This window comes from Bubalus kerabau, chromosome 2, assembly GCF_029407905.1.
Source record: "Bubalus kerabau isolate K-KA32 ecotype Philippines breed swamp buffalo chromosome 2, PCC_UOA_SB_1v2, whole genome shotgun sequence".
NCBI classification, from domain to species: domain Eukaryota; kingdom Metazoa; phylum Chordata; class Mammalia; order Artiodactyla; family Bovidae; genus Bubalus; species Bubalus kerabau.
This window is the reverse complement of record NC_073625.1, coordinates 154,973,194-154,990,700: the sequence shown is the minus strand read 5'-3', so window position 1 is coordinate 154,990,700 and position 17,507 is coordinate 154,973,194. Positions and strand designations below refer to the sequence as shown.

General features: G+C 45.2%; 2 protein-coding genes across 2 annotated transcripts; one reads left to right on the top strand and one right to left on the bottom strand.

Annotated features, from left to right (window-relative positions):
* Positions 1–5,899: 5,899 nt before the first annotated feature.
* LOC129643964 (P2Y purinoceptor 3-like) lies at positions 5,900–8,827 on the bottom strand. The gene is given in 7 exon segments (XM_055569226.1): positions 5,900–6,089; positions 6,091–6,160; positions 6,162–6,460; positions 6,463–7,094; positions 7,308–7,501; positions 8,024–8,142; positions 8,684–8,827. Coding segments are annotated over 5 exon segments (1,194 nt in total). The 5' UTR covers positions 7,390–7,501; positions 8,024–8,142; positions 8,684–8,827; the 3' UTR covers positions 5,900–5,978.
* A 583-nt stretch (positions 8,828–9,410) lies between these two features.
* Positions 9,411–16,098, top strand: LOC129644500 (activating signal cointegrator 1-like; the record flags this gene model as incomplete). Its single annotated transcript, XM_055570106.1, has 2 exons — positions 9,411–10,240; positions 16,077–16,098. Coding segments are annotated over 2 exons (837 nt in total), but the record flags the coding sequence as incomplete, so codon positions are not given.
* Between the last annotated feature and the right edge of the window lie 1,409 nt (positions 16,099–17,507).

Genomic DNA, 17,507 nt, shown 5'->3' with positions numbered 1-17,507 from the left:
GTATGGACAAGAGCATGGGTTTGGAATGCAAGAGGCTTTCCCTGGAGAGGGGTTTGTGGGTCATCATTGGGGCCCTCAGGGAGTCAGTGAGGTTGTCCAGGAGGAAAGTGGGGTAGAAGAGTGCAGGGGCTGGACCCTGGGGCCACCCACCCACACTTACAGGGTGGAAGCAGGAGAGGGTGCAGTGTGTGCAGTCAGTTTAATGAGGAAGTGGGTGACAGTGACAAATGCCATGGAAGCCCAAGCAGGATAGGGCATGACCATTTTTGGTTTGTAACTGGAAACCATTGGTGTGTTGTAAAGAGCAGTTACAATGCAGTGGGATGGTGAGATGGGCAGTAGCCAGCTTGCGATGATTCAGCACTATGAATTCAAGGTAGAAATTGCAATAAAAAGCATAGCCTACTCTTGCAAGAAGCTAGGCTATAAAAGGAGAGACCATAAGGAGTGTTCAGCGACTGTGTCTTTGATTGTTGGGTTAATGCTTTCTAAAGGTCTCATGGCTAATGTGTTTTTCTACCTGTGGAGTGGAACTTTCTCAGACTCAACGATTCTTTAATTTGCTTGAAGTGGCACTTTTTGCTTTTTGTTCATGATTTAACACTATAAAAATGCCCAGCTAGAGCTTGCTGCAGGAATATGAGTTCCATCTTATCATGGAATTCTTGAGGCCATTACCTTTGAAGTTGTTCAGTACATTAACAAACAAATACACAGAAAACATCAACAAAACAAAAAGTTGAGAAGTTGAAATATTAAGGAGATTGAGCTTGTTTACAAAAAAAGTAAAAGACAATAAGAACACACAACTTTATAAGCTTAGGTTATGCTTAATTGCAAACAACTTGATGAAAAATCTCCCTTCTTTATTGTCCTTGAAATACAGGCTAAAAAGTGAGAATGCTTGCAGGTATAGTGTATCCTGGAATTGCTTTGAATTGCAGGTGGTGAGTGTGAGAACAAATAAATCCCAAACGATTTGTGATTTAGTTTTATAGGCATGCACTCATAAACTGGATTCAGGCAGTAATTCCGGAAAGCATACACAGGAGAATTATTTGCTGTATGTTCATTTACTCCACAAAGATTTAGCGAGTACCCATATGTTGAAATCTCTGCTGGATCCGGCAGGATAGGAAATAAGGGGACTTAAATAATGCTGCTTATACTTGGTCGAAGGGAGATGTGGATGAGGGGTCAGAGAAGAGAGAAAGCCTTTTTTTTAATATTTATTTTTGGTATTTATTTATTTGACTGCACCAGGTCTTAGTTGCAGCCTGTGGATCTAGTTCCCTAACCAGGGATTGAACCAGGGCCCCCTGCCTTGGGAGTGCAGAGTCTTAGCCACTGGACCACCAGGGAAGTCCCGAGAAAGGGCCTTTTGATGGGTGATCACGGGAGGCTTCTTGGAATAGGTGGCATTTGAACTGTATGCTGAGAGACAGCTGTTCATTCATTCTCTTTGGCGTGTCTGTTTCGTGTGATACCCTTGACTACTCTCTTTACTGAAACTGCCCTGGTTTGATTTTCCCACACTATTATCAGCACCACCTACTGCCTCTGTGTTCCCTGTCAACCCTTTTTATGGTTCCTGTATCTCCTAGGTCCTCTGTTCTTTCTCTTCCCTTCTTCCTCAGAGATATAATTGCCATCTGCAGCTTGGAAGAGTTGCCTGAATAGATAACTCTAAACCCAGAGCTTGAGCCTAAACATTCTCTGACCCTCCATCCTATATTTCCAACTTGAGGCCTCACTGGAGGCTCACATTTCAGTTGTCTGAACTCGCTCTCATGATGCACAGCCTGTGCCTTCCCTCCTTTACTTCCTTCCTTTTGCTTTCCTATCGAGCGACTATTGAGTGTCCCTGTGTGGTTGGTGCTAGTTGATCATTCTTTTGATTCCTCAGGCTTGGAGTCTCAGGGTCAGTTTTTTTCTGTCCCCCTTACCACCTATGTCTCAATTATTTATTTCACTCTTCTTCATTCTTTCCAGTGTGTTTTGAAATCTTTTTGGTTCTACTAAAAGATTTTAGTTCTTCATGCCCTTTATGGCATGGATGCTTGGATCACTGCAGTGGCCTCGTAAATGGTGATCACCTTCTTCTACCTCCTCTTCATTGTCAGCATCACCATTGCTTACTGAGTGTCCATCATGTTTGGAATGTTGCTCAGTTCCATTCAGTCACTCAGTTGTGTCTGACTCTCTGCAACCCTATGGACTGCAGCATGCCAGGCTTCCCTGTCCATCACCAACTCCTGGAGCTTGCTCAAACTCATGTCCATTGAGTCAGTGATGCCATCTAACCATCTCATCCTCTGTCATCCCCTTCTCCTAGGAATGTTCCTAGGGTACCATAGTCTATACGTTGAAAAATGGAGTAGAAGGAGAGACAAAACAGACCTGAAGGATAAAGAAGTCCATCACCAACTCCAAGGCGATAGGCCCAGAGGCTGAGTCAGCAGTGCAGTGAGATCAGAGGAAGTGGACCCCAAGATCTGGAGAGATGAGTAGGCATGTGGAGAAGGTTTGGGGCAGGGTGTTTAGTGGTGGATGGTGGTCCTCTGGTGAACATGTGAGAGGTGGACACCCATGTGTTGTGGTATAAGACCTGTGAGTTGAAAAGTTGAGCTAGGCCTGGACAGTGATGAATCTAGTAGACCAGGATGAGCTATCTGGTCTTTATCCTATAAAAGTAAGTTTGTAGGGAGGGAATGGACAGAAATAGGCAGAGTGTGATCTATGAAAAGTGTTCTTTAAGAAGTACGTGGAGGTGGTGTGTAGGCTGACTTTGAAGCCAGTTAGGAGATACCACAGGAGTCTTCTGTAACATTTTGTTTCTTATCTCTAAACACAACGACTTCCAGATTAAGTTTCTCAATCGAAGTTTAATCCTGTGACCCTCCTGATCAATTGCCCTTGGTGGGTTCCATGCCTTGAGGAGCAGTACTTTTGCTGGCTTTGGGGTAGCCTTTGTAATCACACTTGAACCTACCCTTCCAGCATTGTCTCTGCCTCCTACCCTTCAGTAACCAACCATTGGCCCCCACACAAATTTTCCATTCTCTCCAATGCTTGAGAAATTCTAACTGCAGTTTCACCCAGCTTTCAGCATACACGTGACACCTTTCATGGCCCCCAAAGCCCCTGCCCCCTGACAAAGCTTCCCTCATACTTACACTGTGTTGTTTGCTTTAAATTAATCACCAACTGACATTACTTTTTTCTGTAGCTGCTGAAGTTGTTTATTAGTGCTCATATTGTTTATCTGGGTTTGTTTTTTCAACAGTCTGTAACCTCCTCAAGAGCTGGCACCGTGCTTGCCCCTTGTAGGTGGCTACAGCCATTACATTTGCATCCAGTACTGTCCCAGTGCTGGTATTTCAAACATGATGATATTTGCTGACCTTCGATTTTGTTTTAACCTGTCCGAGCAGCCAGGCGGATTACACAGATGATCAGAGCCCGGGGTGATAACACATTTGAGGACCCAAGCTTTCACCAGGGTGGTGGGCATTGAATGGGGAGATTGAGAAAGAACTTTTGTTCCTTTTAGTCTCCTCGTCCCCTGGTGTTGATGGGTGTTTGCTAACCAAAGGGGAGTCAGGAATACCCCCTTGACTTTTGTTGAGCAGTGGGTTCCCAGCTCCCCTTTCAATGGAGCCCTTTCTCTAAAGGGGAATAGTCTACTTCCATTCTCATATCTTGAGATAACTACCCTTGAAAACTAGGATATGATGACAACTAGGTGAAACTTTCTTGATCCCAGTGATAGAGAAGTAAGTTAAAAGTGGATGCTTATTCTTTGCTATTAGATAGGTCAAAAGATTCTGCAGAAGCAAAATTAGCATTATATGGATCAGAGAAATAATTGTAAGCATGTAAGTTAGCAAGGACTTAACACTGGAAAACTTTGGCCAGGGATATAAAGCACTTGGGCTTCCCTGGTGGCTCAGATGGTAAAGAATCTGCCTGCAATGCAGGAGACCCGGGTTCGATCCTTGGATTGGGAAGATCCTCTGGAGAAGGGAATGGCTACTCCAGTATTCTTGCCTTGAGAATTTCATGGACAAAGGAGCCTGGCTAGCTACAATCCATGGAGTTGCAAAGAGTCCGACACAATTGAGTGACTAACACTTATTCTAGATTAGTTTTCTTTCCATTTCCAGGGTTGGCAGGTTGGTGGGCATTAGAAATAATGTCTAAGTGGGATGTAGGATGGCTTTAAGCATTTACTGGGGAGCCAACTCTCTAGGAATGTTAAACCTTGCTCATTTGTAAGAGGTGATAGTTGGGACTGTAGGTCAGCTGAGTGTTTCCTTTGTGTTTGTGAGAAGAAAGGGACAAAAAGTAATAATATAAGCAAGACAACTGAGAGAGTATTCAAAAGAGCAAACAGTTTTAAGCTCTCTCAGCTACTATAGAAGCCCTTATTTATATAGAAACAGCTGACCTGCTAATTAGAAAACATCCTTGCCTATTCATTAAACTAATTATCTGAAGGAATTCTGCTAGGCAACACTTAGTCTAGTTCTAATTATTGTGTGCCCTTGAAAGCAATAAACGGCACTTTTAGAATAAAATTTTTAAATTTAGACATGTATGTGGTTTACTCAGACGTTCCCTGTAAATAGAGTCAGGGTAGTAATGAGGGGTTACACTTTAGCTTTTATGAAAAACGCTTATCCACCTCTTCATATAGAGATTACAATGAATTATTAAATCATGCATGTTTAGACCTGAGAGCTCCTTGGAGATCATTATTGTTTAAATATAAGAGGTTTTTTTTTTTTAAAGATCTTTTCTGTTTTTGTATTACTTTTTTTTTTTTTTTTAAAGAAGATGAGCATCATCTTGTGATTTAAGACAGTGGTAGAATTTTCTGTCATAAACTGAGACATTATGTTCACATGTGAATAAGGTGGATCATCATTTCTGCAACCACTTTACCTTGCAGAGCTTTTTCTGACCTTAATCAGAACTCTGGTTAAGAAGCATAGTAAAAGAGCACATCCTGTGTACTGGGGGTCCCCAACCTCTAGGATCTAATGCCTGATAATCTGAGGTACAGCTGATGTTATAGAAGTAAAGTGCACAATAAATGCACGTGAATCACCCTGAAACCATCCCTTCCTACCCCTGCTCCATGGAAAAACTGACTTCCATGAAACCAGTCTCTGATGCCAGAAAGGTTGGGGACCGCTATAGTTGTCTTCAGGTTACAGCAGTTATGTAAACAGGTGAGCTGGTACTGTCAACGAAAACTCAGCCTGCTCTTGATGAGTATTGGGATTGGGCCATCTGCTTCAATCTTAGGGCTGTGTTCCTCAGAGCCAGTGCCTGGGTTCAAAGCTCCCGTCCAGCACTATGATTTGGGTGTTCTCCAGCTGGGTGACCTTGGATAAGCTACTTTAAGCTCTGTGCTTCAGTTTCCTGATCTGCCAGAGGGGCTAACAATAGCTCCTGCCTCCAGGGACTGTTGGGAGGATTAAATGAGTTATTTCTTATAAAGTGCTCTTACATATTAAGGGCTCCATCTATCCAGCCAGCCGCCCACTTCTTCATTCAGCCCCTATTGTACTCCACTGTGTGCTGGGCCCTGCTGTGGAGGCTGCTGTTAGGGGACAGCACTCAGATGAGGTCCCTGTCCTATTGGATCCTCCATTCTAGGGGGAAGAAACCATGAATAAGTAAACGAACAAGTCCAGGTCCTAATAAGTGTTACAATAATGACAACAAATTGGGAAATATAATAGAGATTGATTGGTTTTGGGGGAGAGAGGTCAACATTGGCTAGGGTGGCAGGAGTGACTGGAGAAGGTGTCGTGTGAGCTGAAATCTGAATGATGAGAGATAAATGTCAGCTTCATTAAGAACGTTTTCCTTTGTGTTGGTAGCTCTTTCCATATTATTATTTTAAAATCACTTAGCATCAAAATTAAAATCCTTTTAGGACACCACTAGGAGACCTCTCTCTCCCCCTAGCTCGTGACTCTGTTCAGACAAGTCATTGTCAGCATCTTGGAGCTTTCCCCCTGAACTTCATCTCGGCAGGACCCAGACCTGCCCACCCCCGGGTCTCTGTCCCTTGGCTCCAGCTGGGTGCTCACCCACCTTGTTGTGCCCCAGTTCCTGGAAGAGCCTGACTCTGTTCCCACCTGACAGAAAGTAGAGGACTGGGTTGAGGCAGCTGCTCAGGCTCACCAGAGGCCTCCATACCTTGTAGGCCAGGCTGACCACTGTCAGGAGCTGGCAGTTGCCTGAGGACAGGAAGCGGAGTGTGAAGTAGAGGGAGCGCGAGATGTGGAAGGGCACGAAGCAGAGGGCAAAGAGGCCACACACCAGCAGGATGGTCCGGATGGACTTGGCCCGGGTTGCGCCACCCACCCTCGTGAGGGTCTCCACTGGTGTGGCCAGGCTCCGTACCATCAGTGAGTAGCACACCAAGATAACCAAGGAGGGCAGGACAAAGCTGGACAACATCAGGACCATGCTATAGACGAAAAACTTGTCAAAGTGATCTGCACTGGTCGTGTCGTAGCAGATCATCTGGCCGTCGATGTCGTCTGTGTGAGAGAAGATCAGGGTGGGCAGCAGCTGGATGACCACCAGAACCCACGTGGCAGTGGCGCCCAGCAGGGCGTGCCGGCGGGTCCGGTAGGGCAGCGAGCGCAGTGGGTGGCACACGCCCAGGAAGCGGTGCACGGAGATGCAGGTCAGTAGCAGGACGCTGCTGTAGAGGTTGGTGTAGAACAGGAAGCGCACCAGCTTGCAGAGCAGCTCCCCGAAGGGCCAGGTGTCCTCCAGGGAGTAGGTGACGATGAGGAAGGGCAGCGTCGATATATACAGCAGATCCGCCAGCATCAGGTTCGCCAGGTAGATGGTGGCACAGCTCCAGCGCTTGGTTTGGCGCCAGGAGAGCCACAGGACGGCGCCATTCAGGGGCAGCCCCAGCACAAAGATGACGCTGTAGGTCAGGGAGAGGTAGACTTGCTTGTAGTGCTCGGAGAGATGGCAGGATCTTCCTTCCTCTGAGATGTTGGTGTCCAGCTTCTCCATCTCCCGGGGGAGCACAGCTCTTCCTGCTTCTCCTTCCCCTAGGAGGAAACAGAGTGGCTAGCAGAGCATCACGGCCTCAGCTGAGTGTTAGTTTCTGCCTTGACTTGGCATTAACTCCTGAAGTCTGGTCAGAGTCCTTGTTTGAGAGAGACCAGTGCTAGTAAAAAAATAAAAATAGAGCTAACACCAAGGGCAAAGCAGATTTTAAAGGAGGGCTTTTCAACTTACCAGGTCCACAGGGCCTCGCTTACCCTGACTTGTGTGCTCTCGGCTCCAGGCTGGGTTGATAGGAAGCTTGGATACACACTTGGCAGGAAAAGGTGCTGTTGTCATTTAAGCAGGGCATACCACCTCCAGCACTGTGACTTGTTCTTTGGCTAGACTACTTTGCATAGAGTTAGGAAACCTCCAAGAGGACCTCTTCCGGCCGAAGATGATGGTGCATCTGTAGAGGGCAGTATTTCCTGCAACCTGGCCCTAACCCCACATACATGCCTTGGTGGGAGTGGAAAGTGATCCTTGGGGGTTAGGGAGGATTAGGGAAAGCATGGGTTTTGCCTACAGGCTCTGCGAGAGGATTTTGATTTGTATCTCTTTCAAGATTTATTAACTGCGTATTTGAATCCCGAGGCTGATTTGCTTGTTAAATACCTCAGCATCCCGGACATCCAAGAAAACACATCTGAGTTGTGAAGCCAGGTGCAGCTTCTTTCTTACCCTCATCCCCGCTGACAAAGCAGATCCAACAGGCAGAGCCACAGAGCTGAGGCAGCTGTGTGTGGAGCCTGATGCATTGGGAAATCAGCCAGCACAAGACCTACAGGGGCACCTGAGATGAAGCCTAAACTTTCCAAGAAGTTGATTTCTAGGGGTTCATCTTCAGAAAGATGAGTTAATACAGGGAAAGAGGGAAAAGCATACGTTGGGTACTTTGGGCGTCAACTGTAACATATAGATCTTTACTCACAGCAGAAGGAACAGGGACCTCATGCATTCTGTCAGTCAACAAGCACTTATGGAGCATCTGTTGGTCAGGCACTATGGAGAAAAGATGGGTACAGTACTTGCTCTCCAGGCTCTCATAATCTGGTAGGGAAGACAAGCAGATACAGCTGATTGCATTGCAGTGTGGGAAATGGTCACTGAGTGCTGCAAAAACTAGCAGGGTGCTGAGGGAGTCAAGTGAAGACTTGGGTTGTGTGCCATGGGAGCTGCTTGGGAGAACCGAGAGGAGCTTGCTGGGAAAAAAGGGTGAAGGGCATTTGAGGGGTGGGGTTGGAGGCATAGCACATGCAAGGAGACAGAGCCGAAGAGTCCTGGCATGGCGGGATGACCTGTGTCGGGGCGGAACGCCAAGGATGTGTTAATAACGATGGATGTGCTTAAGCAGGACAGTGATGGGTAAGGCAGTGTGGGAGGAAGGCCCGGCAGCAGCCCAGAAGCGAGCCTGGAGCAGTAGACTGTAAGGAGGCCCGTGCAGTGCCTGCAGGTGAGAGATGCTCGGGACCCCAGCGAGGCCATGTGGGTTGATGAGGAGAGAGGACCTGACCCAGAGGCACTTCTGAGGCAGGAACAATGGCACCCACTTGACATGGGGCGTGAGCCAGAGGAGGAGTTGAGAGTATACCTGAGGCTGGGCGTGGGGGGCGGGGGAGGCCAGTGCCTGAGCTGAAGCCTGAAGCTTGAAGGCTGGGACCGATGTTCTGAGGCAAGGGGCTTGTTGACTGACTTTAAGATCCGCCTGACTGGAGGAGCAAAGCTTTTTGGCTGGGTGAGTATTCATAGAAAGAATGATATTTTCATTTATTTTGTCCTCTATCATCTTCCACATGGAGGGCTGGCCAATGCTTAGTTATTTTCAGCAAAGCTGCCTTCCCAGCGCGGTGTGGGCTCTCAGGGGGATGCTGAGGAGTGGCACCGGCCTGGTTCAGTGCTGGCTCGGGCCTGCTGGTTCACACTGTGATTTCGTTTAGTCTTCTGAGCAACCTTGTGGATGAAGCACTAGCTCGCTTTTACTGTGAGGAAGCCTCGAGTCAGAGGAAACACCCCTGCAGGGCTGGCTAGGCCCTCCAGTGTGGAGGGCTTGCTCCTGAGGCGGGCTGTGGGCTTCTGCCCCCTCACGACTGTGGTAAGAAGCCCTCCAATCCCAGCTCGGCAGGGACTGTGAGTACAGTGTGAAGGAGCAAGTCATCTTCTCTCTCTGAGCCACAGTCTCCACAGCTGTAACCTGGTGAGGTTGCTGGGAGGATCAGCTGGAAGAAAGGCACACAGCGTGTCATAAGGGGGTGACCCAACAGGTTCTGGTTCTGTTCCCACCATTCCTTTTCCTCCTCCTAGAGACTGCGGTGCTCTGACTAACTTCTGGAGTCCTGATTCCAGGTCGCCACCCTTGTGATTGTCTGGGCCAGAAGCACAAACTGATCAACAACTGTCTGGTCTGTGGGCGGATTGTCTGTGAACAAGAGGGTTCTGGCCCCTGCTTATTTTGTGGTTCTCTGGTATGTACTCATGAAGAACGAGATATTTTACAGCGTGACTCAAACAAGAGCCAGAAACTACTGAAGAAGCTCATGTCAGGGACAGAGAATTCTGGGAAAGTGGACATCTCTACCAAGGACCTTCTTCCTCATCAAGAATTGCGATTTAAATCTGGTCTGGAGAAGGCTATCAAGCATAAAGACAAGCTGCTAGAGTTTGACAGAACTAGCATTCGAAGGACCCAAGTCATTGATGATGAGTCAGATTACTTTGCTAGTGATTCTAACCAGTGGTTGTCCAAAATTGAGCGGGAGGCCATACAGAAGCGAGAGGAGGAGCTGAGAGAATTTCGACATGCCTCTCGGCTCTCTAAGAAGATCACCATTGATTTTGCAGGCAGGAAAATTGTGGAAGACGAAGATCCTCTAGCTGAATATCACAGCAAACTAGATGAGGCAATACATGCCATTGCCAATGGAACCTTGAACCAACCACTGACCAAATTGGATAGATCTTCTGAAGAGCCTTTGGGACTTCTGGTGAATCCCAACCTGTACCAGCCCCCTCCCCAGTGGATAGACCAGATGGGAGCAGCCTCACAGAAGAAGGCTTTCCATCCAGCAGGATCAGGACTAGAGTTCTGCTCATCTCGGCATCAGTTGCGAATCCAGGACCAAGAATTTCAGGAAGGCTTTGATGGCGGCAGGTGAGTCTGGCATTACCACTTCATAACAGACAAGGTCACTTTTCTTCCTGGCTATGACCTTCTGCTGTGGTCTGAAACGTGTCACCTACAAATTCATATGTGTGTGCTCAGTCGCTTCAGTCTTTTTGACTCTGTGTCCCTGTGGACTGTAGCCCACCAGGCTTCTCTGTCCATGAGGGTTCTCCAGGCAAGAATACTGGAGTGGGTTGCCATGTCCTCCTCCAGGGGATCTTCCCAACCCAGGGATTGAACCCATGTCTCTATGTCTACCTGCATTGGCAGGTGGGGTCTTTACCACCAGCACCACCTGGGAAGCCCTTACTCAGTCTGGAGGGACAGCTGTTTAAGTGAGAGGTTGACCATCCTTAGTCAAGGCATCCGGTAAGAGAACTACACAATGTTTGGACCAGTGCATCATTTAGGCTGCTATCATGGAGAAAGGAAGGAGCAAAATGCAGACTATAATGGGTTAATTCACTCACCAAAATCTGGGATGATGTTGAGCACCTCCTTCTTGAAGCCGCTTTTCTAGCCTCTGCAATCCCCTGACTTTTCTCCTGTCTCTCTAGAACTAGCTTCCTCCATTCATTGAAGGGCTATGTAGCTGTTCACAGCAAAAGTGGAAAGACCTAGAATGGAAGAGAAACAGGCTGGGGTTTTATGGAAGAGAATTTGGGGGACAGTTTTCATGATGAATGAAATTCTCAGGAGAAGAGACACCCTCACTTCTAAAAAGTGAGTGTGTCATGTGTTTTCTTCTCTTTGTCACCATTTTTTCAAGACCTTTCAAAAAGACTGATATGATTAGGGTTGGAATTTGTTTCACTGTTGGACACAGTGGGGATAAGGGCCTTGAGGAAATAATGAAGTGATAATCCTGAATGGGTTAGATGGGTCCCAGGTCTTCAGCCCAGAGTTCTTCCCATTGTGAGTCTCCAAGAGCCTGGTCCTGTTTCTGGCTCCCTGCTAAACAGGAGCCTTGGGTAATCATCCATGGAGCAATGACCTCTGAGTACCATGATGGATATATTTCCATGGGAATCAGTCAGTCCAGTTGCTCAGTCATGTCCAACTCTTTGTGACCCCATGGACTGCAGCATGCCAGGCTTCCCTGTCCATCACTAACTCCTGGAGCTTGCTCAAACTTATGTCCATCAAGTCTGTGATGCCATCCAACCATCTCATCCTCTGTTGTCCCCTTCTCCTCCTGCCTTCAATCTTTCCCAGCATCAGGGTCTTTTCCAATGAGTCAGTTCTTTGTATCAGGTGGCCAAAGTATTGGAGTTTCAGCTTCAGCATCAGTCCTTTGAATGAATATTCAGGACTGATCTCCTTTAGGATGGACTGGTTGGATCTCCTTGCAGTCCAAGGGACTCTCAAGAGTCTTCTCCAACACCACAGTTCAAAAGCATCAATTCTTTGGCGCTCAACTTTCTTTATAGTCCAACTCTCACATCCATACATGCCTACTGGAAAAACCATAACATTGGCTAGATGGACCTTTGTTGGCAAAGTAATGTCTCTGCTTTTTAATATGCTGTCTATGTTGATCATAGCTTTTCTTCCAAGGAGCAAGTGTCTTTTAATTTCATGGCTGCAGTCACCATCTTCAGTGATTTTGGAGCTAAAATAATAAAGTCTGTCATTGTTCCCATTGTTTCCCCATCTATTTTCCATAAAGTGATATTCCAATCCCAAAGAAAGGCAGTGCCAAAGAATGCTCAAACTACTGCACAATTGCACTCATCTCACACGCTAGTAAAGTAATGCTCAAAATTCTCCAAGCCAGGCTTCAGCAATACGTGAACCGTGAACTTCCAGATGTTCATTCTGGTTTTAGAAAAGGCAGAGGAACCAGAGATCAAATTGCCAACATCTGCTGGATCATGGGAAAAGCAAGAGAGTTCCAGAAATACATCTATTTCTGCATTATTGACTATGCCAAAGCCTTTGACTGTGTGGATCACAATAAACTGTGGAAAATTCTGAAAGAGATGGGAATAACAGACCACCTGACCTGCCTCTTGAGAAACCTGTATGCAGGTCAGGAAGCAACAGTTAGAACTGGACATGGAACAACAGACTGGTTCCAAATAGGAAAAGGAGTATGTCAAGGCTGCATATTGTTACCCTGCTTATGCAGAGTACATCATGAGAAACACTGGACTGGAAGAAGCACAAGCTGGAATCAAGATTGCCGGGGAAAATATCAATAACCTCAGATATGCAGATGACACCATCGTTATGGCAGAAAGTGAAGAGGAACTAAAAAGCCTCTTGATGAAAGTGAAAGTGGAGACTGAAAAAGTTGGCTTAAAGCTCAGCATTCAGAAAATGAAGATCATGGCATCTGGGGAAACAGTGAAAACAGTGTGAGACTTTTTTTGGGGGGCTCCAAAATCACTACAGATGGTGACTGCAGCCATGAAATTAAAAGACGCCTACTCCTTGGGAGGAAAGTTATGAGCAACCTAGATAGCGTATTGAAAAGCAGAGACATTACTTTGCCAACAAAGGTCTGTCTAGTCAAGGCTGTGGTTTTTCCAGTGGTCATGTATGGATGTGAGAGTTGGACTGTGAAGAAAGCTGAGCACTGAGGAATTGATGCTTTTGAACTGTGGTGTTGGAGAAGACTCTTTTTTTTTTAAAAAATATAAATTTATTTATTTTAATTAGAAAGGTGGTAACAATGACCCTGTATGCGAGACAGCAAAAGAGAAGACTCTTGAGAGTCCCTTGGACTGCAAGGAGATCCAACCAGTCCATTCTAAAGGAGATCAGTTCTGGGTGTTCTTTGGAAGGACTGATGCTAAAGCTGAAACTCCAGTACTTTGGCCACCTCATGCAAAGAAGTGACTCATTGAAAAAGACTTTGATGCTGGGAGGGATTGGGGGCAGGAGGAGAAGGGGACGATAGAGGATGAGATGGCTGTATGGCATCACCGACTCAATGGACATGAGTTTGGGTGAACTCTGGGAGTTGGTGATGGACAGGGAGGCCTGGCATGCTGCAATTCATGGGGTCGCAAAGACTTGGACGCGACTGAGCGACTGAACTGAACTGATGGGACCATGATCTTAGTTTTCTGAATGCTGAATTTTAAGCCAACTTTTTCATTCTCCTCTTTCACTTTCATCAAGAGGCTCTTTAGTTCTTCTTCTTCCATGGGAATAGGGAAGTCTTTAACATTTTCATGGTTGAAATAGTTACCACTACCCAGGGAAATGACTCAGCCAAGATGAAGAAAGGGCTCTTCTTTCTCCTTTAACAAGTATCTATAAGATACGTACTTCAAGAGTTCAGAAAAGGGAAAAGTTATGAATAAATTTGAATAACAATGAAGTATTACTGCTTTCAGTTGTGGAGGAATGGTTGTTGAAGTGGGAAAATAAGATCTCCCTTAAAAAAATTTTTGGGCCCAAGAAGTGGACATTTCTTTTTTCCATTTTTGAATGCCACTCTTGTATTCTACATGTGTTTAATCTATACATTGATTTTAATATTTTACCTCTACCTAGAGACCTTTCTTAGAGAAGTGGAGCTACTTAACAGAATCTTATAAGTGCTTTCAGACAGTAAATTTGTTTTTACAAGTTACTCTGAAAAACTGTTGATAAATAGATGCATTTCTTTAGGATTTTTATTTTTAATACAATTTTAAAAGGTTACACTCCATTAAGAGTTATTACAAAATACTGGCTGTGTTCCCCGTGTTGTAGAGTAAATCCTTGAGCTTGTCTTAAACCCGGTAGTTTCTCCCTCCCGCTCTCCACCCCTATGATGCCCCTCCCACAATGGTGTGCAAAATAGTATGGCCGTTTCTCAAAAAGCTGCTGTGGGGAACTTCCCTGGTGGCCCAGTGGTTAAGAGTCTGTGCTTCCACTGAAGGGGGCGGTGGTTTGACCCGCGTTTGGGGAACTAAGATGCCACATGCTGCATGGTGCAACCAAATAAAAGCTAATGTAATGTATGCACTACTTAATTTATAAAGATTTCTTAATTTATAAAGATGAATTAGGAATTTATTTTTCATATTCACAACATAATTTGTCTTTCAATAAGTTTTCAAAATGGGGCCCCAAGGTACATTTAATTAGGTGGTGGATTACAGGAGTTAGTAGTTTGAATTACTTTTCCTGTGTTTCAAATCCACTAGATAGTTTGGTGTTATTTGGCCAATGAACCACTAGGTGGCGATGAAGACTGACAGACAGTTTATAATTTTTTCCCTCCAAATGAAAGCAGGAATTGGGATTGGTTTTAGGTCCAGGCCTAGTAGTTGTGCATGGATATAATTCATTGAGGACATACAGAAAATCCCACCAGCTAAACCACCTCCTACTGGTCTTTTATCTAAAGTTACTATGTTAGGTTCCCACAATAAAATGGTGTGTTGCAATCAGCTGAAAGCAGCCTTGCTGAGATTGAGCTATAAAAAGATCTTGTGAGATAGGCATGGCCGGAATTAATTCCCTCATTTTCAGTTTGGTTCAGTTCAGTCACTCAGTCATGTCCGACTCTTTGCAACCCCATGGACTGCAACATGCCAGGCTTCCCTGTTCATCACCAACTCCCGGAGCTTGCTTAAACTCATGTCCATCAAGTCGGTGATGCCATCCAACCATCTCATCCTCTGTTGTCCCCTTCTCCTCCTGTCTTCAGTCTTTCCCAGCATTAGGGTCTTTTCCAGTGAGTCAGTTCTTCACCATCTGCAGTGATTTTGGAGCCCAAGAAAATAAAGTCTGTCACTGTTTCCATTGTTTCCCCATCTATTTGCCATGAAGTGATAAGACTGGATGCCATGATCTTAGTTTTTTGAATGTTGAGTTTTCACCATTTTACAGCTGAGCAAACTGAGGTGCAGTGCAAGTTCTATCTCTGATGTTTTGGGGAAAGCCTGGGCTTCCTTTACAAAGCAGAGATGGCAAATTCCCAGGTTTCCAGAGGGTTTCTTTTTTTTTTAAGCTACCTTCCCCCATCTCACCCACCTAATCACATAGTAAAGAAAGAAGGGAAATAGAAAAGCAGGTCATCCCTGAAGTCACTAGAAGCAGTGCCTTTTATAGGTGACAGAGTGTAAGTGTTACTCGCTCAGTCGTGTCTGACTCTGTGCGACCCCATGGACTGTAGCCCACCAGGCTCCTCTGTCCATGGAATTCTCCAAGCAAGAATACTGGAATGGGTTGCCATTTCCTTCTCTAGGGGATCTTTCTGACCCAGAGATTGAACCCAGGTCTCCTGCATTGCAGAACCCTAGCTCAAAAAACATGATCTGGAGATAATGGTAAAGAGAGAGAGGACAGATCTGAGTTTTAAAAAACTTTCAAGGGACTTCCCTAGTAGCCCAGTGGTTGAGACTTCCCCTTTCAATTCAGGGGGTGCAGGTTCCATCCCTGGTCAGGGAGTTATGATACTACATGCCTCATGGCCAAAAAATCAAAACGTTAAACGGAAATAATATTGTGACAAATTCAATAAAGACTTAAAAAAATGGTCATCAAAAAAGAAAAAAATCTTGAAAAAAACCTCAAGTATGAGACCTAGATAGCAACCCAGTTTTAAACTATACCTTGAGTCTTTAGATAAAAGGTGCTGATTAGCCTTTTAATAATTTTGTATTATATTTTTGCAGTGTGGGCTTATGCCTGCTGTGTACCTAGATCTCTTTTCCATGTGTGAATTGTCCCCAAACATAAGAATGCAAGGGCTTTTATTTTTTCACAAGGAAAAGCGAATTGGATCCTTTAAATAATTTAGAAGAATATCTAGAGACTGTGAGTACTTAATTTCAATAATTATATAGCAGCTTGCACATTTTTGTTTTCTATTGACAAGGATCTGACAAAATTGGCAGCTTCAAATTAGTGTAAACACGGAGTGACTGGGAAGCATTTCTCTGACATTGTATTGTCACAACAGAGAAGGTGGCTGCTCTGAAACTGCTGTTACTGTCTGGAAAAATAATCACTACTGAAGAAATAATCTTTTTACTTCACCTATACAAAAGTGTAATACCACCCCGTCAATGACTTTGAAATCAGATTTTTTTTTTTTACATTAATGATGCAATAAAAATAGCTATAAAGTCCTGTGGCTCTGGAAGTCCATCATTTCCTCTGGAGTCATGACCCTGAAAGGAGATCTTTAGGAAACTTTTACCTTTTCGTTTCATGTGGCATCAAAGATCTTTAAACGCATCACGACTGAGTCTTTGCCTATGTGCTGTGTGCAGAAATGTAGAAAGCTGCTTTGGTTTGGGGCAAGAGAGGAGATCAGTGGCAGAGCCTGTGGCTCAAGAACTAGTGGTAAAGTTGCCCAAGGCATCGGCAGAGTAGAGAACTTGTATCTCGGGACCCTGCCTTCATTCACTACCCTCAGGCATCAGGCTCCTCTTACAGCTTCCCTAAAGGGCCGTTTACAGCACTAACACGCTGATGGATGTGCCGTCCACTGTCAGAGCCTTTCCTGTTGCTAGGGTGTTGCTAGGGCGGGGTGGGGGGTGTGGAGGGAGGAATCGACAATGGCTCTGGACTCTCTGCACGAGAAGGGAGAAGGAGGAGGATGTGGTACCTTCGCGTTTGGGAGAGCAACTCCAGGGAGCAGGGGTGAGGGACAAGAGGAGTGACCTGGTGAAAGAAGGACCTGCCTTTGTCCACTCGTACCCTCTGGCATAAGACTTTCTCACTGAACCCTATTCTTTTTTTGCCTATGAGGTGTTCTTCCTCCCCACATGCTCTGTGCTGCTTCTATGTGGGAGAGGGGCTCCTGCTGCATCTGGACCTGCTTCTTTGTGTGAAGTGATTCTTGTAGTTTCTTCTTGGTCATTTTTTTTTTTTTCCTGTTGAGTTGTCTGTCCTTTTGTTACTGAGTTTTAGGAGTTCTTTACGTATTTTGGATAAAAATGTTTTCTGTTGCTCATGTTATAAGTCTTTGTTTTCCTACTCCAGCTTTCCTGGACTTAAGGGCATATATATATATATATATGCCCTTAATATATATATATAAATATATATATATATATATATATATATATTTAGGAAACAAAGTTCTTAATTTTAACATAGTTGAAATGATCAGTATTGCTTTTATGGTTTGTACCTTTTGTCTCTGGTTTAAGACTCCTTCTCTACCCTGAGGTCATAAAGATATTCTTCTGTATTAGCATGTGAAGTGAAAGTTAACTCGCTCAGTCATGTCCAACTCTGCGACCCCATGGACTGTAGCCTACCAGGCTCCTCTGTCCATAGGATTTTCCAGGCAAGAATA